Source organism: Bactrocera oleae, chromosome 5, assembly GCF_042242935.1.
Source record: "Bactrocera oleae isolate idBacOlea1 chromosome 5, idBacOlea1, whole genome shotgun sequence".
Classification (NCBI taxonomy): Eukaryota; Metazoa; Arthropoda; class Insecta; order Diptera; family Tephritidae; genus Bactrocera; species Bactrocera oleae.
The window spans coordinates 1,837,091-1,860,944 of NC_091539.1; the positions used below are offsets into that span (position 1 = coordinate 1,837,091).

General features: G+C 30.0%; 2 protein-coding genes across 3 annotated transcripts in view; both read right to left on the reverse strand.

Annotated features, from left to right (window-relative positions):
• arg (arginase) overlaps positions 1-7,424 on the reverse strand; it is a 36,503-nt gene extending 29,079 nt beyond the window's left edge. The window contains exons 1-3 of the mRNA XM_014242462.3: positions 6,686-7,424; positions 6,390-6,587; positions 4,866-5,052 (exon numbers count right to left, since the gene is read on the reverse strand). Coding sequence (XP_014097937.1) covers positions 4,866-5,052; positions 6,390-6,587; positions 6,686-6,902 — 602 coding nt within the window. The 5' untranslated portion in view covers positions 6,903-7,424. The remainder of the gene's footprint in view (positions 1-4,865; positions 5,053-6,389; positions 6,588-6,685) is intronic.
• A 3,892-nt stretch (positions 7,425-11,316) lies between these two features.
• The window catches only part of svr (Carboxypeptidase D svr), a 32,530-nt gene continuing 19,992 nt past the window's right edge, over positions 11,317-23,854 (reverse strand). For both annotated transcript variants that reach the window (XM_036359387.2, XM_036359388.2), the window contains exons 2-12: positions 22,912-23,147; positions 20,502-20,981; positions 20,199-20,299; positions 16,661-16,766; positions 14,948-15,590; positions 14,412-14,821; positions 14,071-14,341; positions 13,788-14,011; positions 13,563-13,715; positions 12,424-13,496; positions 11,317-12,359 (exon numbers count right to left, since the gene is read on the reverse strand). In XM_036359387.2, coding sequence (XP_036215280.2) covers positions 12,217-12,359; positions 12,424-13,496; positions 13,563-13,715; positions 13,788-14,011; positions 14,071-14,341; positions 14,412-14,821; positions 14,948-15,590; positions 16,661-16,766; positions 20,199-20,299; positions 20,502-20,981; positions 22,912-23,147 — 3,840 coding nt within the window. In that variant the 3' untranslated portion in view covers positions 11,317-12,216. The remainder of the gene's footprint in view (positions 12,360-12,423; positions 13,497-13,562; positions 13,716-13,787; positions 14,012-14,070; positions 14,342-14,411; positions 14,822-14,947; positions 15,591-16,660; positions 16,767-20,198; positions 20,300-20,501; positions 20,982-22,911; positions 23,148-23,854) is intronic.

The window sequence follows — 23,854 nt, forward strand, 5'->3', positions numbered from 1 at the left end:
ATAATGATCCAATGCGATCCAATTTTATTTTAATTTTTACTACAATGATCCAACCTTATTAATGGCTAACGCTTTAAGTCTAATTGTGTTTTTTTTTTGTTTTGTTTGATACTAAAATGTCCACAAGTCACTAATGGGTTAAATCATTTTTAAAACGATTTTTTAAAAACTTAAATTTCATTTCTTCTTAAATATAAAACCTGCTTCAGTGAGTGGGTGTATATAATAAAATGCTGCAAAAAATTAGTTGTGCTCACCTTTCTTGTATTTTTTTTTTCTCACAAGTTCATACGTGTTGACAATATTCTGTACGTGTATTGTAAACACCAATTATCGACTACAACAACCCAATGCTAAGCGATTTTTTTCAGTTATTTGTTCTTGTACTTTTTTGTGCAAGTTCTTGTATCTTTGTTTGTATAGTGTAAATTTTAAGCCAAAAAATTTTCAGTTTTTGCAGCTGTCCTTACTGCGCTAAATTCACAAAGGCAACACGGCGTATAGTTATAGCGCAAAGAAAAAAAAATAATTACAGCGGTATTTCCCTACGTTTTCACGCATTTGTTGAGTCTAGTTTTGTAAATGTAACCGTATATTGTATAACTGTATTGTGTATATTTTTCGGTAAGTAAACTTTATAAGTTATTATAATTTTTCATATTTTGAAAAATTAGCATATCACATTTCTTTAATTGGCTTATGACTTGTATATTTCATTCAGCTCTTTATTTATAGTTTGATTTTCTCTCCCTATGAATTTCGTTGCGTATATCTTACAACAACAACACCCATTATTGGTTCATTTTTGGATGTGCGCCGTACCATATAGTAGCCCAAAAGCAAAAACGAAAGCAAACAAAAAAATTAAAAATACCGTTATCAACACTGTTTTGTTTACCGAATGCCCAATTACCAAACTTTTTCGTTTTTCTCAAAATCAGTCAACCGTTAAATGAGTCAAAAATAAAAACTAAACGCTCGGTTTGTATTTGTCTTCTTCTATTCAACTGATTTATTACTTAGCAGTACATTTTGCAAAACATTGTATTGTAATATTTTTTAATTTAATTCTGATTTGTTTATTTACAGGTGTTTGTGTGCTAATTTTCACAGTAAACAAAAAAAATATAAATAAAAAAAATATGTATCCCAGATTATTTGAACTTCTTGAACGCCAACCGCTCACGTACAAAGTATTTAATTATTATTATTAATTATCATTGTATTATTATATTTTAGTAAACAAAATTTTTATTTAAAAATTTAGTGTATAATTTTTGTAAGCGATTGTAAGACTTGTTTATAATTTCTTTTCTGTCAATGAAGTTATGAAAACATTACAAAGCTTAAGGCAATAGCAAAATTAAGACAAGCATAAACATTCATCTATCACTTATCGCCAACCCAAACAGCGAGTTGTGACATTCAATGTAGAGCCGATGTTAGCAAAAAATAATAATATTGCCAGTTATAAAAATTTGAATAATTTACAAATATTGAAAAGTAATCAAAATATTAGTTAATCAAAATATTAAAAATACCACAAATCTATGCATATGCGTTCGGTTATCGGCTCCACATTAATGTAAAAATTTCAATTAATTTTGTAACTGCATATATTTCGTCTTTCGTTACTAGCTACACAAATAACCATTGTAACCATTTTTCTCTTTGTACATTTTATCTAACTTCTTGTAATTTTAAGTTCAATATGCTACATCATTATACTTATTATTGTAATAAATGGCTTAAAAGCTTAGACAGTTGCCAGATTAGCGCAAAAATTCGAACAAACGAAATAACACTTCAGCGTCAAAGTTGTTGATTGCTTTGTTATACAAAAACCAACAATAAAAAATATATATTTGAAAATTTTCGAAATTATACCAGCGCATACGCTACAATTTACAACATTTTCAAAAACTAATGAAGCGTTCTTTAATTTCTTTGATTTTACTACACCATTAACGGCTTTGTAACGACATCGTCGCATTTTTCGTCTTTACAAAAAAAACAAAAAAAAAACTGATATTTCTTCGTTATTAGTTCTAGCAAACGATGTGTTTTTTTTATTTGGAAGCACCCGAATGAGATTTAAACTATTTTTTTCGCAAACAGTTTAAAGCTTTTAAGTTATGCTCTTAGCTAACTATGTATTTTTAAGCACAAGATAATTGTATTATTTCGATTAATTAGACTTGTTTAATTGACATGTAATATATAATTAATTATTATATTTATAGTGTTACTTATTTTATGCGTGATTTGTACTTGATTTTTAGGAAAAAATAATTATTTCATTATTTTTCAGCAGCATTCGTCACAGTACTGTTAGGCAACGACATTTTTGTTTTGAAATTTAGTGGCTTTGTGATTTTATAAATTATAACAAAAAATATATATATTTACAAAAATATTATTTTTTTATTTAAAAATAAAAATATTATTTTTTTTATTTAAAAATAAATTTATTAATTTTATTTGTGTTATTTAAAATGCAGGCAGCTTAAGAAAAACAAATTCTGTTTTATTTATGATATGTATATATGTATATATTCTTTTCATATTGCATATTTTTTCTTATTTTTTGTATATATTTAAATGCGCTCTTATTAGTCGGAATTTTACTATCATTTATTCATAGGTGTACTATAAATAATTTTATTTGCCAAATATAAAAGTTTTAGACTTGTTTATACTTATTTACAAAAAAATACAATAAAATAAATATTTCTTTAATTTTGTATTTTTTACTATGAATAATATTTTTTAAACTTTTATTTTTTATTAATATTTTTTTTATTATTAATAATTTATATTTTTTAATAATACTTTTATTTTAATTTTTAATACTTTTATCAATTTTTAATACTTTTTTGTTAATTGTTGATACTTTTTTTTAGTTTTTACTCATTTTTTTAATTTAATAATAATTTTTTAATTTTTTTAATTTAATAATACTTTTTTCATTTTTTAATAATTTTTTTGGACTATTAATCCTTTTTAATTTTTATACTTATTTTTTTATAGTTGTTATTAATGAATTCTTTTTAATTATTTTAATTATTAATACTTTTTTAATTTTTTATACTTATTTACAAAAAAATTAAATAATTATATTCCTAATAGTTTTTTTATAACTGTTATTAATAAACTCTTTTTAATTAATAATCCTTTTTTTAATTATTTTTTTTAGCTATTGATCTTTTTATTACTATTACTATTTTTAATATTATTAATATTGTTTTAAATTATTATTATATTTTTTCCTTTTGTTATGTATGTATATATTTTAGCAATTTTTAATTTATAAAATCGTTTTTTTAGCATATGATCACGTTATATTTTATGTCATTTAATATAATTATTTTTTATATGAATAATAATTAAAATTTTTTTTTTATAAAATATTTTAATTTTTTTGTATATAATATTTTTTTTAAGTTATTTTATTTTATTTTTTTTATAAAATAATTTTATTATATTTTGTATAGTATTTTTTATATTTGTATTCATACCACTGCTTAATACATTTATACATTAAAATGAAATTTTTTATTTATTTGTACTATTTTTCATAACCGATTATTTTAGCATATGATCACATTATATTTTATGTTATCTAATGTAATTTAATAATTTTTAATTTGAATAATAATTTAATTAATTTTTTTTTATAAAATAATTTTACTATTTTTTATATAATAATTTTTTTTTAAATAGTTATATATTTTTTTTAAATTGTTTTACTTTTTTATTAAATTTTATTTTTTTATAAAATATTATTTTTTTATAAAATTTATTTTTGTTTATAAAATTTATTTTTGTTTATAAAATAGTTTTATTACTTATTTTTGTATAAAATAATTTTATTACTTTTATTACTATAATTTTTTTTAATATAGTAATAATAATCTTTTAATATGTTCATTTGACTTTTCAATTTCTATACAACGTATTCTTGAGCTGTAGTAATAACATTTAAATAGAAAAAAAGATTATGAAATCAAATAGCTTCCAATTAAATAAATGTATATGTATATCTAAACAAGTACAAATAGCGTTAAGTGTTAATATTTATATATGTATTTGTGTATATTTCTGATAAGACTGCGAATGTAACGTGCGACGTACAAAGTATGAAATCCAAACAATTTGTGATATATTTATAGTAAATGTTTTTATAAAATACTAGATATATGGTAAAGATTGCTTAAAAAGCTACTAATAAATTGAAAATGTCTCCTAAATCTCTTTCTGTAATTTGTAAGCTAAGAATATTAAAAAAACATCGAACGCAATATTTCAATGTTATAAAAAATATTACCGTAGAGACGAGCGGCTTCTCTTTCTCAGTCGCGTTCGGGTAATTAGAGCAACCTACAATTGATCGAACAGAGACATATTACACCCGTTTATTCTACAAAATTGTTCAAAGAATATATTATTCTTCTGCAACAACAATTTCGAGCTGCGTAAAGGACCAAAAGTTTCACACCAGCTGTAATTTTTGTGAAGAGAGGCACTTCGAAGGATTTTTTTGTGCACAAAAAGCACAACATTCACACGCTCCTCCTGCTCGCCACTTGCAGCATACACTCATACCATATTTTTGAACTTATATTATTTTTACTTTCATAAAAGAAAAGTCAAGCGAATAAACACAGTGAGAATAAAACAAAAACAAAAAAATAGTTTTCTTTGCCTTTCAACTTTTTTTAAACGGCTCTTATCGCCGCAGCTGATAATGTATTATAGCTTAGTAAACTACGCGCGTAATAAACAAATGCGACTTAATACAAGTAGTGTATATTAACCAAGTAAATATTTTCAGTTGAGCACAATTCTGGTTTATTTCGACTTACCAAACCGGGGCCGTTTGTTCGAGTTTTGCATGCTGCCAGAAGACACGTAATTCCTTGAGCAGAAAGGAGACGGGCATGCCGTGTATATTACCAGATTCCGAGGTGTTATGCAGGTTGATATCGGCGTGGGCGTCCACCCAAACCAGCGAGAGATTGGACGTGTGTTGCAAATGTCCGGCAACGGAGCCTAAAAATATATTTATAGCAGAGAGAAATGTGAATACAAATAAAGTAAAATATTGTAATAAATACGCAACGAAAAGCATAGGAAAAGTCTTCTTAAAGCGATTAAATTGCAATTAAATGTCTTAATACAATAATAAACGTTTACTGGCGTTATATAGCCGCTTCGTCTGTATTGCCCATTATGCGCCTTAAAGTAGGCAACACTTTTAGTGCACAAACGTGCGTCGTTCTCTGATTTCTGGGTGCCTGGTTGGAATGCGGCATGTCACATGTTAGCGGTGAAAATTGGTTTCTCTCATGCGACCCGAAAATTGCATGCGATTTTTATGGAATTTTCGTTAAGGCTTGCTGCGACCAGAGAATGTTAATAAAATCTGTGCTCCGACTTATGGACGCCTGCTAAAATGTGATTTGTGGCGTTTAAAAAACAGAACATTTTTGTCGCTTGTTAAACAAAAAAATCGCATGCGACTTTTTAACGAACTGGCGTTAAAAGTTTGAAATACAATTAATATTGATGGAAAATGACGAAATTAATTATTTTAATGAAAAGTAAGCATGAATTGAATATATTTGTGAAATATAGCATTTATTTTTAATTATTGCCGCTGCTCCTTGCTTATATTTAATGCAATTGCTGCTAATGTTTTTTAGTTTGATTTCTCAGCTCTTTAGTGAGTAAATATAATATTAATAAAATACTTTGTAATAGTAAAAATATGATTATTTATAATTTTATTTTTATTTTTTTAAATATTTTTTTTTAATTTTTTTTAAATATTTTTTTAAAATACTTTTTAATATATTCGAATATTTATATATATGTATATAAACTTTTTAAAATTATTTGCTTTTTTTTTAATTTTAATTAGCCGTTAACTTTTGATTTTTATAATTTTTGTATATATATTATTGTATATATGTAGTGTGTAAATATATATAATTAATATTACATATAAATATATTTTTATTTTTTAAATTTATTTCATTGATTTAGTTTGAGTTCTCAGCTCTTTAGTGAGTAAATATAATATTTAATAAAATACTTTGTAATAATAAAAATATGATTATTTACTTTTTTTTTTTAATATTTTTATTTTTTTAAATATTTTTTTTTTTAATATTTTTATTTTTTAAAAACCTTTTTTTATTATTTTTTAATATATTCGAATATTTATATATATGTATACACATTTTTTTAAAATTATTTGCTATTTTTATTTTATTTTAATTAGCCGTTAACTTTTGATTTTTATAATTTTTGTATATTATATATTTATATATAACACCTAAAAACTGGTATTCATAAATCTGTATTTTTTTTTGCATTTTGCTTACCAAAACCAATTGCATGATCGCCACCGATCGTCAGAAACTGATCGTTCTCCTGCAACAGCTGCTGCACTTTGCGGATCAGCGCCTTGTTGCAGCCCATAAATTCGCCATAATTTTTAATTTTACTATATTCCGGCGCCTCCGTTGGTATGGGGTCCACATCGAATTGCAGATCGCCATAGTCGTGCACCTCTAGTTGGCCTGTCGAGATGGAAATTGATTTCACTCAACCACAAGCACACACACTTTTATGTAAAACTGTACAACAAACAAAAAGATGTTGCTAGTTGACTGCTTACCGTAGGACACTTGTTCGAGCAACGGCACTAGCCCATGCTCGCGCAGCAACGCAGGCGCTTTCTCCACACCGCCCTTACCCTGACCCTTCGAAAAGGGCACACCAATTATGCCTAGACGCGCTTTCGCATCGCCCTCGGCGTTGCTGGCGCCGCTGCTGTAACGGCAGCGCGAATGCTTCAATTGGCACGTGACGCGTGTGGCGCTACGTCTCAACATGACACTGGCGCGGTTTCACTTAGGAACTTTAGTTATGCGAAAAGACTTAAGGAATTGAGGCCGCACGTTTCACTTGCGCTTTTCTGCAACACAAACTGTTGTCAAAAGACGGCGCGCACTCGAAGAAAAGTCGAAAATCGCGATGAACTTTTATTTTCTAGTTTCTGCCACTTTTTTCCTCTTGAAAAGTGAAAAATATCACTGATAACAAGCCGAACGCGCTGTATTTTGTTTACTAGAATCAGTTTAACGGCACTTGGGGCGGTAAGTACTTAAGTTACCGCGCGTTTTTCTAGCGTTTCAAAGCGTTTTTCTACTTTTCTACTTTTGTGCATTTATTAATTTTATTATTTTAGATTTTTGGCTTTTTGTACACAAACAATATTATTTACGATAGTGAGCAAAATGGCAAGACAACAAAGTTGAGTGTTGCTGACTACAATAATCACGAAACGGCCGATTAGTGTGACAAACCGTACGCGAATGGCGCGAGTAGTAAGCGCCGTGTGTCGTAGAATCTGCCAAAGCGAAGCTGCTACTCGAAAGGCAGTTATCTAACGCAAGTGAAGCGAAAAAGAAAACGCTCGAGCACGAGAGCGCTGATAACCTTTGAACGCAAAACACAAAACTAATGTCCAACGGAGGAAACATCTAGGATGCTGTTGTGCTAATAAATATACATATGTATGTTTAAATATTTTAGTGTAGGTGTGCGTGTGTTTTGTACCAGGAAATGTAAGTTTAAAAACAATGTATTGAATATATAGGTATATTTTCTAAATTATCGCTACAAGGGGAGTGCTTCAAGAGTTCTCCTCACTTTGCCTCCTTAGTAACAAAAAATTGCACTGAAATATATTTTTGTATACGGATGTTCTAATTATTTTTAATTTTTAATTTTGTTTTTAATTTCCTCAATTTTTTTTAATCTACATTTTCTTTTAATTACTAAATTTTTTTAAGTCCTCAATTTGTATTTTTTTAATTCCTTAATTTTTTTTAATTTTCCAAATTTTTTTTATTCCTTAATTTTTTTTTAATACCTAATATATTTTTATTTCCTTAATTTTTTTTTAATTTTCAAAATTTTTTTAAGTCCTCAATTTTTTTTAATTCCTCATTTTTTTTTAATTTCCTCAATTTTTTTTAATCTCTAAAATTTTTGTTTAATTCCTTAATTTTTTTTTAATTTCAATTATTAATAACATTTATTTAATAAATAATTTTTTAATTAAATTTTTTTTTTATTCCTAATTTTTTTTAATACTTTAATTTTATTTTATTTTCTTATTATGTTATAAACTTTTGTTTTTTTGATAAACTTTTGCTTTAGTAAACAAAAAATTCTTTAATTAGCAAATTTGGTTGCAAATATGTTTAAATGTTTCACTTTTCAACAACTTCCACACGGCATATGAGTATAAGCGTTTAAATCGCCTTATTTATTATTTTCTAACTTGTTTACACTTTCTAAAAATATTATTTCAATATTTCGTTTTTCTCTATCAATTATTTGCTTTACTTCCCATCACTTGTCATTTAGTTGCTAATCTCTCAAGTAACACATGCAAAACCACATACATGCACATACACATGCGCAAAGCGTCCTCAGAAATTTAAGAAATAACATTGACGCTGTTATCTCAGCGAATACATTCAAAACAAAGTGCATACACACTCAGACAAAAGTCTAATTTCATTAAAAAAAAATATTAAAAAAAAACTTCCAGCTTTTGGACGCACATGTGCGTGTGCAATTTTTTTCTAATGATCTTTCTAAATATTATAGTTTTTTTATTCAAAAAAAAAAAAGAAAGAAAACAAGAGAACACATTAACTTCGGTTGCACCAAAGCTATAATACCCTTCACAAACAAAAAAGTTCCTTACAAAAACTTGATTCCGATCGTTCAATTTGTATGACAGCTATTCGCTTTAGTGATCCGAGCCCAACAATTTGTTCGGAGATTGTAAAGTTGGGCAATAATCCATGCCGAATTTCGTGACGATATCTTGTCCAATCAACAAACAGTTGTATCCTATAGTATTTTCGATATCGGCGGTTCCGATAATTAAGCTGCTCAATTGTCGGAACCGCTGATGTGTGAACGTGTGCGAAATTTCAGATCGATATCTCATAAAAAAGCATTAAAATTTAAATCCAAATATATTTCAAACCTTTTTAATCTTTAATATGTCTTTTTTAAAAATTAATATATTTTTTAAATATTTTAATTTTTTTTAATAAATTTTTTTTTAAATATTTTAATTTTTTTTAATTTAAACTTTTAAATATTTTAATATTACGGTTTTTTAATATTAAATTTTTTTTTTTTAATATTAAAAATTTTGTTTTTTCTATATAAATTTTTTTTAATAATTAAATATTTTTTTATTTTTTTATCTCTTTCCTTCCACTTGTTTAATATGTTGCGAAATTAATTCCAGTTATTTTTTATTTCATATGCGTAAATTTTATTAAAATATTTAAAAAAAAAAGTAAAAAATAATAAAATAATAAAATTTTTTTTAATATAAATTTTTTTTAAATTTAGATATTTTTTTTAATATAAAAATTTGGTTTTTAATATATTAAGTTTTTTTAAGATTAAAAAACTTTTTTTTTTTAATTAAATATTGTTTTTTGTTTTTTTTTTTAACTGTTTCCTTCCACTTGTTTAATATGTTGAGAAATTAATTCCAGTTATTTTTTATTTATAAATACATATGCGTCAATTTTATTAAAATATTTTGAATAAAAAATAATAGTTAAATTACAAACTGCAGAATATTGAGTTGGCGAAAATATCGCTCGTGTGCACATGATCATGAGCACACATACATATGTACATATATACTTAAATTTAACGTTTTTAAACTCTAAAGAGCAGGCGCGCTACTTTTAAAGCAAATACATCTTTTTTAAAAGCCTGCCCATTGTAAAATGCATAGCTGTCAGCTGTTTTCATGTCTTGCCAGACGTGCGCGTGTGTGTATGATTACATTTGTATATTATTTATGTTGATTTATATTTTCGCTTATGTTAAAAAATTTGCTTTTTCTTAATGTATTGCACAGTTTTGGTATTCAACACGCTCTACTCATGGTTATATGATATAAATTATATTATTATTTGTGTATATATTGTATATATTTATTTTTAATTTTTCATGAGTACCATAGAAAGCTACAAACTACTAAAATGTGTGTGTTTCTCTTTATAAATACATACTAACATAAACAACCTCTTTAAAAAATGTATGCATGGTTAAAAAAAATTTCATGAAAAAAAATACAAACTTTGTGGAATGTTTGCTTCACTGGATATGATTAGAATGGTTATTAAAGAAAATTATAAAATTACACCAACATTATTCTTTTGCAATGGAAATTTAACTTATTTTTAATTAATTAATATTTTTAATGCATTTTGTAAAAACAAATGTTGCAGTTTAAAATAAAATTTTTTAAAATACTAAAAAATTTAATAATTTATAATATGTTTTAACAATTGAAATTTTAAAATTTTTTTCAAGCTGCCCAATTTATAAAAAAAATGCAAATATATATGTATGTATATAGATTAAATGTAATTTTTTGCAAAAAAAATTATATTTTTTAACGATTTTTTGTGTTCAAAAGTTGCGGTTAATAAAAAAAATAAATAAATATAAATAACAAAAAAATAATAAAATAAGAGTTGAAGTTAATTGTAAAAAACAAAAATTATATATTGAAATTTTTTAAAACTTTGCTGCCAAATTTTACAAAAAAACAAAAAAAAAATGCAAAGATATGTACTCATAGAAATTAAATTTAACTTTTTGCCAAAAATAATATTTTTAATGACTTTTTTATGTTCAAAAGTTTTGGTTAATTGTAAAAAAATAATACACCAAAAGCTAATTTTAAAATACCAAAAAATTAAGTATTTTAACAATGAAAATTTTTTTAAATTTTTTCAAGCTGCCAAATTTATGAAAAAAATTATGCAAAGATAAAAATATGTATATAAAGTAAATGTCATTTTTTTAAAAGTAGTTAATGAATTAATAGTTTAATAAAGTTAATAGTGGTTGATTGTAAAATATCAAAAAAAAATATATATATATATGCATACATATATTTGAATAATTTTCTAATATAAATTTAAAAAAAAAATTTTCAAGCTGCTAAATTTACAAAAAGAAAATGCAAAATATATAATACTTAAACTCAGTTTTCGCACAAAAAAATATCAAAAACATATCGAATGTTTTTTTTTAATAATTTATAATTTTTTTAGTATATGTATATATGTACATATATATCTTTTTCTTTAATTTTAGCTGCCAAACAAAAAAGAAAATAACTTTTAAATTTCACAGAAATAAAACAAAAACAAAAAATAAAAACTGGACATAAGTTTTCATTACTTTCTCATAAATTTCATTATTGCTAATAAAACGTTTGCGCGTGTAAAAATTGTTAGCATGCAGAGTATATAACATTTTAAATTCAATTTATCTCAAAGACTTCGAAGCAACTTTGGCAAATGCGTAACTAAATTTGGAAAAAACTTCAGCGTGTTTGCACAAAATTTTATGTGCGCGGCGTTAACTTTATAATTTATTAATACATATCAATTGATTTTTTAATTTACCGTCAGTCTTTTTTGGTAAATGTTTTTTTTTTATACATTGCATGTTGCTACAATTTTTCGAAATATGAAAGCACTAGCAGGTTTACTTTTTTTTACAACAGCGAAATTACCGTAAGTGTACATTGACAATAAAGCTGATTTTTTTTTAATAAAAATTTCAATGTTAACTTTTCGTTGAGATTCGGTTGCAGAGGTTGGCAGTTACAATTATTGATATTTAATTATTTTTCTTTTACATATGTATGTGTTTGTTGTATATTTTTGCACAATTTAACATATTAGTTAAAATATTAGTATAATATCATTTGAAATTTTAGTATTCAAAAATAAATTATTTGTAAAATTTTAGAATACATTTTGCTAATTTGCGTAATTACTTAAATGATTTGTTTTTAATATTCACTGTATTATTGTATTAATTAAAAATTTTTACTTTTCGCTTATTTGCTTGATTAAATTTTATGTGCAATAATTTTTCAAAATTTCGCAAATATTAAAATTTGTATATAAAATGTATGTTATAATTTAGCAAGTAAATCAGAGTTAGTACATGCTTAATCTTAAACTATGCTGCCACTGTTGTTTGTTGTCTTTACGCCTTGAACTAATTGCTATTAGCATGTTGTTTTGTGGTTGTTGTTGTGTTTCCGTTATTTCCTTTATTGATCACAGTTTATTTTCGTTTATCCAACATGACAACCTCTTCGCCGCTATCCTCATTGAAATCATTACGAAAATCGTCGTCATCGTCCTCGTCATCGCTGTGCACCATTTCGAGTCCTTCGACGTCATAGTAAGGCTTTATGGACATGCTCTCTGTGGAAACGAAAGAAAATCATTTAGCAGCGTATTTTTTTTTTTTTTTTTGTTAGAAACTCACTTTTGATGGGTGAGCGGAAGAGCTCTGTTTCGCCATCGTCACCATCATCCTCGAACAGTTCTTTCCCCTTCTGCGGCAGCAGCGAGAAGCTGTAGTAGCGTTTGTCAGCGCGATGCCGACGAGCCAACAAGAACTGCACGCACAAGAAGCAGAGAATCATGGCGACAATAATAATGATGCTGGCGAACAAGATGAACAGCCAACGTGGCATGCCCCACACATGTTCGTCAACACTCAGACGGAAAATGACGCCGCGCACAGCGCCACCTTCCACATGCACCGCGCGCTCAGTGCTCACATGACGCGGCGCCTCCACCTTCAGCGTGACCTCGCCCAGCGGCACACCGCCTATGCTATAGGCGCCCAAACTGTCGGTGAAATTGCGCAGATAGTTGCGCGTGTGTGGCGCCACGACCGAAACCTTTGCATGCTTCACCGGATGATTGGTGGTGTCTAGCACGAAGCCGGAGATGGTCGCTGTCTGCGCGTTTAGTGCGGTTGCACTGCCCACATTGTTGCCGCCCAGGCGATGTACCTCGCTCACGCCGGTGAGCAGCGTAAAGGCGTTCAATTTCACCACGCCTATATTGTTGAGCTGTTGCGCTGCGATTAGCACACGTTTCACCTCGGACTCATAGTGCGGCGCGCTAATTTCTAAAGCATATTCGCCAGGCGGCAGAATGATTTGGAAGCGTGCCGCATTGCGTGTAACGTTATAGACGTGGTGGTGATCGATGAGACGCACGAAAGCGTTGCGTAGCGGCTCGCCTTTGTCATTGTGCACCAGACCTTCAACGCCGGTTTCGATGAGACGCAGAAAGTTTTTAATTTTGTCGACATTTTTGCGCCAAATGCCGGCGATCTCCGTTTGTACGGGCATACGACAGCAGGAGAGCCCCATACTGAAGAGCGGTATGTTGTACATTTTGTAGAGCAGATTTGTAAGTCGTTCGGTTGTGGCTTGATGCAGTGAACGTGTGCTGGTGAGCGGACACTGATGTGGCGGTGCGCTGAATTCGCTGTCTTTAATGGAATGTGCGAGCTTCTCGATAATAGGTTCGCCTTTGGGATAACTGTTGCATGGAGAAAGAGTAAAGTTACCATTTTGTATATATGTAGTTTATTTTGAAGTGGCTTACGTCAAATCGGAACTGCCAGCAGTGAAGGTTAACACCAGATCGAAGCGTTCGCTATCCAAAAACTGCAAAAGCAAATCGCGTTTCTTCTCCGTTTCGGGACTGAGCAAACGATCGGCTAACTCATTACCCAGTTCGGGATCGCAGAGCGAGTTACTGTAAAGTTAGAGAGAAAGCGTCAATAAGATAGCATGTAACTGTCAAATCTATGTCAGTTGTCATACGCACTTTCTGTTATACATATTGAAGATTATATCGTAGTTATCAGTTAACGGTAACAAGTATATCACGCTCTTTTGCAGCAAGTTCAAGGTGCTGGTGTCGCGTATTTTGTAGCCCTCACGTATGTGACGCGCTATATTCATAGTGATTTCACGACCCAGCGGCGAGGTGGTGTCGAAGAAGGAGCTGAGTATGAGAATCTTATATTTTGCCTCCTCAGGCTCACCGATCTGCAAGCGTTATTTAAAAATGAATTAAAGAAAAAACCCCGTTAACAAGCAATACTTACATCGGCTGTCAGTTTAATAGAGTTATAGTAGATACCGAATTCGCTCTCCGCATAGCCAAAGGTCGCAATCTGCCCACTGCGCGTTTCGAACTCAGCTAAACGTTGTCGAATCTCTGGATTGCTGTGGTAGCGCGTCTTCACCACATTCTCAATCACACGGAAATCATTGGCTGACGACCAATGCTGCGGATCGTCGCGCATCAAGATTACATCCAGGCGCATCTCACGTGTGTCTGCTGGTATTTCGATCTCCTCACGATATGGCGCAAAACTGTGCGACAGAGAAAAGTTCAAATAAACACATTTTACCCGCGCTCTAGTGCCCACACTGGTCTACCCACCCATCGCCAAGTATTGTTATGTTGTGTCTGCCTGGTAAGGCCAGCTTCCAGTAATCACCATTGACCCCACTGAAGCTGGCATGTTTGGCGCCATCTAGTCGAACTGCCGCACCCGCTATAGCCGAGCCGATAGAACTGCGAACCGTGCCATGCACGGCGTAGTGTACTTGCTCGATAAATTTCAGCAGTGGCTCGCGGTTGTCGTGCCAATAATTTGCCAACTCATCGACCATTGGAAACTTGTCGCAGCCCAACTCGAGCGTCAGTTCCAATACGCCGGCGCGTATATAATTCCAATCCTGCATGCCGCCCGTCACGCTATACCACTGGGCGCCATTCACAATGCCATTAGGAAAATGTTCGTGTTTGAAGAGCGGACATGGATTGCCGAGATGCATTGTGGGATGAGCCTAGAAAGCAATAATTGAATAAAAATAAATACAAGCGCTTCGAAAACACGGATGGGCGTTGGAAAGCTTAAGGATTTGCTTTCAAATTTTCATGTAAAACTTTAAAGCTACGCTGCTTACACTTACCTCCGCGTACACCGAAGCCAAATGTTTAAATAACTCGTTGTCCTCCGTTGGATTAAGCTTTCGACCCATTGTCGTTGCCGTCCGTAGACGAGCAATTGGATCGTTAAAATCATTTTCATTGTCGTCGAACGGATAATTGGCCACTAATGAGCCGCCATGTAGATTCGCCGACAACACAAACGGTAGCGAAAGCGTCCAATGCATGACAGCAGCCACCTCCGGTTCGGTCACCGCATTATACTTGTCTGTGCCGTATTGATCGGGAAAGTTACGGTTCAAATCGATATTATTCGCATTCTCACGCCCGTTGCCGCTTGATTTATCACCCTCGTGTGATATTTCATAGCCATCGGGATTCATGCTGTAGAGGAAATGCATTCGTGTAGTGTTTACCAACTTCGAAATGCGTTCGTCGACACCATAGCGTTCGCATATATACTTTGTGAGCAGTAATAACATCTCTTTGCCCACCACTTCGTTGCCATGCATATTGGCGACATATTTAAACTCCGGTACGCCGGCTATATGTTGACCCGGTGAGACGAATAGCTCCATGACCCAGAGATCACGTTGCTGCACACTCTTACCGATCGAATAAAGACGCGTTATGCCGGGGTATGACTCGGCAATGTTGCGTAAAAATCTAGTGGGAGTTATTAAATTGATCAACTTATTTTTAGAAAGCTTTTGCCCAAAAGGAATTACTAAACTTTCAGGTTTCTAAAACAGGAAGCTTTTGAAGAACCCAAACAATTGCGCTCTGAGTAAAAGTGGAATTACTAAGCTTTCAGGTTTTTAAAACAGGAAATTAAACTTTCATAATGGTCTGCAACGCTACATTGAAAGCTGCGGTGGCCACAAATGAAAGCTTGGGTGAACTGTCTTACACAAATTAATAAATCACTCAAAATAATGGCTATTAGCAAAAAGCTCACACGTATGTGTGATATTCTCTGCACCTGCGTTGCCACTTATATTTTCATGAAAGATCTGATGCTTGTACAACAAAAGCTATAAGCTTCACAAAAGTTCGTTAACGAAATCGGTTTGGTTTCTCAATTTCAGATGATCCAGTTCAGAGATATAGTGGTCACCGCAATACGTCTGCTTTGAGAGGAGCTCCCGAAGATCAGCTGTAGTTCTATTCCAAATAAATATTTTTACTAGTACCAAGTCTTAAAATATACTTCAAAGATACCATAATATGTGTATAAATTTGTGGATCAATAAATTTAAAAGTTTTCTCCGAAAAACTTTTGGAAAATTCACTTTTTTTTGACCTTCCAACTGTATATAACCGCTTAAACATTTTCATAAATATGAGTTATTCAAGTAAATGGCAATAACAAGATCTTTTATGAAATTAAGCTTAAAGCTTTAAAGGACTAGTACTAGTATTAACCTTAAAAGTCTGTAGGTACAGCAATCCTTGAGCATTGTTTGCTACTTTCATGCTAATACTTACCATATTGTCGAAAGCTTTTAAAATCTTATGTATATTTTAATTTACATTAAATTGAAACAAAATACCTATAATCCCCTATTAGCGTATATGATGCCGTGAATCATATATCATATCAATCATATATATATATTAATTATAAACTTTATATTAAACTTTCTCACGATTTTCAGTTGTTTCGCTTGTAAGATTTTCTTACTTCTCAACCGTTTGGGTTCAAAAGCTTAAAATACATGTTTTTTAATACAAACTTTTCCATTTCCGTAAAGTTGTGATGCTCGAATTTGGTGGGCGTCAGGAAATCGTCGTCATTCGTTGGCGCTTTGGACCGTTCCACTTTCACCTTGCGGAAATCACCTAAAAGAGATTAGTAGAACAAATGTAGATGATGAAGAAGAAAGTAAATAAAATAGAAATAAAGTAAATAATGTTATGATATTCGGTTTGCGCGAATATGATGGTGTATGAGAGATGTTTAAAAATAAATGCAAAATTATGTTGGAAAAAATATATAAAAATAAACAAAAAATAAAAAATTAAACAAAAAAGAAATAATAATAAAATGAACGAAAAAATAACCAAAAATATAAAAACAAAAAAAAAATAATAATAATAATTACACAAACAAAAACACAAAAAACAAAAAGCTTGCAAACAAACCAAAACATGATATTTAAATATAAGAGTATAAAATTAAATGGACGCTAAGAAATAACATTAAAAAATTATAATAAAATAAAATAAATAAAAAAGTTTTTTATATATGAAAAATTATGTTAAAAATATATATATACATATACAAAAAAAAAATAAAAAAAATAAAATGAAACAAAAAAATTAACAAAAAATAAACAAACAAAAAAAAAAAAAATAACACAAAAAAGAAAAAGCTTGCAATCAAACCGAAACATGATATTTAAATAGAAGAATATAAAATTAAATGGATGCTAAGAAATAAAAGTAAAAAATTATAATAAAATAAAATAAAAACATGATATTTAATTGAAGACTATAAAATTCAATAAATTCTAAAAAAAATAATATACAAAATTATAATAAAATAAATACAACATGCATGATTTTTTTGCGGAATAAATTATTAATGTGGCATATAATTAAATAAATGTGCAATTGGCCACCACTTGGTAATAAATAGAAACAAAATAAAATTTCAATACGGAAAGAAATATTCTATTACAAGGATATAAGGATTATGCAATTTTAATTTGAAAAAAAAATGTTTAAAAATTGGTATTTAGTTGAAATTAAACAATTTTGCAAAATTTTACCACAAGAAAAAAGGACAGACTATTACTACTAAGCAGTGGCTTTTGGTGGATGTGCTAGTGTTGAATTAGTAAAAAGCGCATGAACAATGCAATATTTTGTAGTAAAATACCCTTAGCTCACACTATATGCCTTTAAATAAAAGAAATCGTCAAACTTTGCTGGATTTCCCAGCTGCCGTTAATTATATTTATTTTCTGTTAAAACTTAAATGCGATTAATTTGTGCATAGTAGCAGAGTTGCCGTACTTTATTGATATTTTGGTTTGTATTTAATTGCTACTTTGTGAATATTCTAATTAAAATTGCTTATTCTAGGTATTTTGAGACTATTTCCACTTTTGAATTAGTTAATAATTATAATTGTGTATAATTTAAATACATATGCTATATATTTCCACTCATTAGCGATATTTTCATTTAAAATATTTTAATAAATGTGCGCTAATGTTAACCCGTTTAGGTAAAGCCTAGTTGGTTAATACTTTAGTTATATATAAATAGATAAATAATGTATGTATAATGTATGGATTTATAATATAACTTATATAAAAACTAATTTTATTATATTAATATTAAAGTGATTTACTTCTTCAACAATATGTAGTTTTAACTTGAGTAGAATAAAGAGATTTAAAATCACTTTAGAAAGCTAAGTGAAAGCTCGAAAACTAAAACTTCTTCTCTTGTCGCCAAACACGAAATAATTCCGCTTAATGGACGGTAATTTTTCATTAAACTAACAACTTCAATAACCAGCAATGGAATTATCAACGTTATGTTATATTCTTGGAATGATATAAAATATTCCTTCTTGAAGCAACCAGTTCGGTTCGGCATAATTACCACTGCAGACTTTGAATAGGTGTTAATAGCAGCTACCTTTCACTGACTTATTATTAAAATTATCAGAGATAACATAGAATTGGTTGTACATTAGCTGATATAAAAACGCTTTCCAATTTCAAGCTTAAAGTTGCCATTTTAAGTTGAAAGCTTTAGAAAGCAGTTACTTATGTATGTATATCTTTCTTAATAAAAAAAAATGTCTAAAAAAGCTATAATCATTATAGCTAAAAATCTAAGTGAAAGCTTAGAACATTTTATAGCATGTGGAATCTTTCAAAAGCTCTGTAGCTTATGTGAAAATTTCAAAATCATAAAATTGTCACAAAAACCTGTGCACGCCGTTATAGCAAAAACGAAAGCTCGCCACGGCGCGTGAAAGCTCAGCGCTAACAAACGTTGTGGTAATAGTTTAGTAGACAAAATGTAACAAATCACAACTAAATTTTTTGCTACACATATAGCCGATTGAAAGCTTATGAAATTTATATTGAATGCTGTTAGATAAATTTCAAATGTTTTATTTTTTCATTTTTTTTATGTGTACTTAATTGTATATAATATATATGTTTGTATATGAACTCGTATTTATAAGCGATAATTAGTTATTAATAAAATATATTTTATGTAGTGCATAATAAATAATTGGACACGAAACAGGTTTTTATATTTTATTTATTCCTCACATACACACATTGATAATAACAATAACAGTGATTAAATATACATACATTTAATATAAGTACGTGGGTTTATTTCTCATTACTTTATATTTATTTCGTTTTATTTTTTTTTTATAGTAAATGAACTTTCCTTTATCGTATGCCAATTCAATATGCATAACGACATATATGTATATAATTTCATACGCGTATTTACTATTTAAATATGTATTGTATATAGGGAGCTATGAAATGTTTAACGCGTAATATTAGATAAGGAAAATCATACAAGGACACTGTGCAATGCGTTTTGTTCATTAATGTGGAAAGCCAATTGCATATGAGATTAATGTAAATATGTGAAAATGAAAGCTCTGCAGCATGACACTATTTAGAATGTGCAGTGCACGTGAATGTGTGGGTGAGTAGGGTAGTGCAGTTGTGCTTCTACATGTGTCTTAAGTTCATTGTGAAAGTTTGGATGAGTGATGAAAGCTTAGGTGAAAGTTTGCTTAGATGAAAGTTTGCAAACTACATGCGTGAAACAATTCATAATAAAAATTCGAGTAGTTGTTAGCATTAGTAGAGAGTCTACAAGTAATGAGTGTGATAAATGTGCGTTGAAGTGAGATTGTATGTAAAACAAAAGCTCGCGCAAAAGCTTTAAACATGTTAAGCTTAAACATTTTGTACTTTTCAGTTACATTGGCAAAAATACACTTGCTTCAAATGCATAGCAACACTCGTTGCTGCTAAAAGAGTTATATATGTTGTTTTCCAGCAAATTGCGCAAACTTTTGCAATACATTTTTGCACTCACATGCGCTAATAAATCACAGTATTGAAAGTAGATATGAAAAGCGTGTAAAGTAACAAGCATAGTGTAAACCGAACAATGGAAACTTGTGATAACCACAACTGAGCGATTGTAACGCAGCTGAGGGATACACGCTTTAATGTCTAAAGAAATATTGGCCGTAAAAACCGCTTATACCATCGTAATTCGTCTCGAGCGGCGACAGTGTGAAGTCGAGGCGCAATGCCTCGCTATTCTCGTTGGTCACGTGCACCTGTTTCGGCTCACTAGGCTGGTAGCTGCAGCAGCAAAAGCGTTGCGGCACACAAAGCATCGATAGAAGAAAGAAATGAAACATGAAAAGTATTAAAAGTTTGCATAAAGTTATCATATTTTCGCACATTTGCAAGCACACGCCAACACACAACAGCTACACTATTTGTCAAACATTCCAAAGCACATTCATCCACTTTCCCTTTGCTTCGTCCACCACTTACTTACCCAAATGCCAATGCCTGCACATTGTATATGCCGGGTGTGAGCAGACGCCAGTATTCGCCGCGTTTCGTGGTGCGTATCGGCTTATCCTCCAGCCCGGAGACCACAACGCTTGCATCAGTGATTGGATAACCACTAGCGTCCGTTACCAGGCCTTTAACGCCGACATGTGCCAGCTTCAGCAGCTGCAGTAGACTGCGCTTGTTGCGCGCCCATTCGGCGGGCAGCGTGGCGGCAGTTGGAAATTTGCAACACGACAACTCAATGGTCATTTCGAAGCAGTTGGTGAAGGCGTAATTGAAATCTTGCATGCCACCGTTCAACTCATACCAGTGGGCGCCATTTGTTATGCCATCGGTGAAGGTGTCATTGCAGCTGTGACCCTGACGCATGAGCGGATGATTGTTGGCATAGGTGTGAGCCATTAGCTTAAATACGCGATCGTCCGGTGTGAGACTCTCTTCGCAGCATTCATGATGGGCGCTGGTGATGCAAACAGACATATACATATACATATATGGGAATTTTAGAGGAGGTAAAAAATGTGTGTGGCGGAGAAACACTCTCACAAAACTCGAACCAATATTGAGAGTGATAAAATAGTAATTGTAGTACAATTTTTTTTAGAACTACTTTTAAGTATTAATTAAAAATTATATGCCTAAAATTTAAAATAATTAAAAAAAAAAATATAAAAAAATTTAAAATTTAAAAAGAAATTAAAAAAAATGAAATAAATAAAAAATTTAAGAAAAAAACAATTTTAATTTGAAAAGTTAATAAACTTAACTACATAATTACACATATTATATACAAATGTAAATACATAAAAATTAAAAAACTTTAAAAAAACTTAGAGAAAAAAAACCAGTTCAATTTAAAAAACTAATAAACTTAACTGCATGATTATAGATTATTTATACATATTTACATTTGTAAAATGCAAATACGCAAAAATTAAAAAAAAAATTTTTTTAATCAAAAAAAAAAAATTTTAAAATAAATAAATATAAAAAAAAAAATTTTTTTTAAAATTTAAGAAAACGAAAAATTTTAATTTAAAAAATTAATAATATTAACATGATTATAGATATTTTACACAAATTTACCTTTGTAAAATGTAAATACATAAAAATAAAAAAAAAATTAATTTAAAAAAAATTAAAGAAAAAAAAACAATTTTAATTTTAAAATTAATAAAATTAACTACATAATTATGGATATTTTATACAAATCTACATTTGTAAAATGTAAATTAAAAAATTTAAAAACTAAACCAATAAATAAAAAATTTAATTTAATTTAAAAAAATAATAAATTTACGGTAAAAGAAAATTAAATGAAATAAAAGATTACTAAATAAAAATATGTTGTGAAATAAAAAAAACACAGTTTTTTAAATTTTTTATAAAATTCTTAGCATAATTGTGCATAATTAAATTAAATAAAAAAATAAATATATTAAAACATGAAATATATATAAAAAACAAACATTTTCATTAAAAACTAAAAATATCATAATTTAATAAAAACAAAATCACTAAATAATAAAAAATTTAATTTTATTAAAAAATTCACAAAAAATTTATCAAAATCTAAACTTTATGATTTTTTAATATAAAATGTGCCTGATGTTAGTAAAAACATAAACTCAAATTCGCTGCCAAATATAAATATATGCCGTATTTTTTAAGTGCTTTAGGAGATTCATATTTAAAAAATTTACTTTTGTTTCAAATTTAAAAAAAAAATTGATTTTTGTTTATGCATATATATATATCGAATTTACATATATTTGAGAATATGATTTGAAAATTTGAAGTTGATCCGGCAAGCAGTTTTCGAAATATGAGCGTATTTGTATAAAATTTTGAACTTGGCTACCAAAACGCGTTTTTCTCAAAGCGCTGTTTTCAGCGTCGGCTGTTAAGAAAAAAAAAACACATTGCATAATTGTTTATGGCTGTAAGTAATTACTATCCCGCGAGATATGCAATATATTTAAATAAGTATATATAACTAAAACCCATCACCAAAAGCGTTCGTGTTAAAGAGAATGTTCCGTTTTCGGTGCAGCTTAAGCTTGCGGCTGGACTCACAAGCGCGTTCGTGTGTTTGTGCGCGCGTTTATGAATATTTACATACACACACTGCGGTTAATACGAATTCGCAGTACGTTACGGTAATCCTTTCACTTTTCGTCATGTATCCTCCAACAGACAGTAACAATATAGTATATATGTATATATGTATGTACATCTACGGATATGTTTGTATATATTTTAGCGCATACGTAATACGTGAATTTTGCACTGTTAACACATAAACCCGCTTGTGAACCCGTTTGCCCGTTTGCCCGCTTGCCGCTCACCGCCACACACCCACCACATTCCACACAGCCACGAGCACTTACATTGAATTATCATACGGATAACTCGCCACAATTGCGCCGCCATGGAAATTGGCCGATAAGACAAACGGCTTGCTGAGCACCCAGTTTATGATGGCTGCTGTCTCCGGCTGACGGCGGTGCGAGCGTAATTGGGTGACTTGTTGATTTTCGAGGCGATCGGGAAAGTCGCGATTCAAATCGATGCCAGCTGCGTTGGTGCGGCCAACATAATTCGGAAGTGATTCACAATTACCTTCCTGGAAATACAAGCGGCGCAAGAAGATATAAATAATATACGTAATATGCGCAACAACAACAACAAGTATTTTTTTTGTTTTTGCTAAGTAAAGAAATGACAGATAAGCGCAATCGATAATAGCTGAAAAAAGAAATAAAAAATATTGACATGGAAAAGTGCGAAATTGATAAGGCCAATAGAGCAAAAAAAAAGCGCATTACAACGCGATAAACAGCTGCATACTTGTACATATGTGCGTATAACAAACACACACTTAAGTACACATGGGTAAGCACGTTAAGCGGCTAAAGCCACGATGTGGGTGTCAATTACGCTCAGTTAACAACGACAGCTGTTGCATTATCTGTGCTGAGCGGGGATTTCATTTATATTTTATTTATTTTACCAGTTTTGCCATATGGCAACTTTATCTGGCTACCGCACATACACTTCTATGGCGTGTAGTGGATTTGGTTATTAAATACCGACCGACTTACAAGTATGTTAGTTGACAAATGCACAAAAATGTAGCAACAAAAACGAAACGAAAATAATAACAAAAAATTTACATAAATATTTTTACAAAATGTTTAACGCCATGTGCTGTGTTGCCAGCTATTGTAAGAAGCCCAATCGTGCAGCATGCGGTGTACAGCTTGTACTTGACCTTTCCAAGTACATTAGTGCTTGTTATTCAAAGCAATTGGTCGCTTAGGGGTTTTCAGC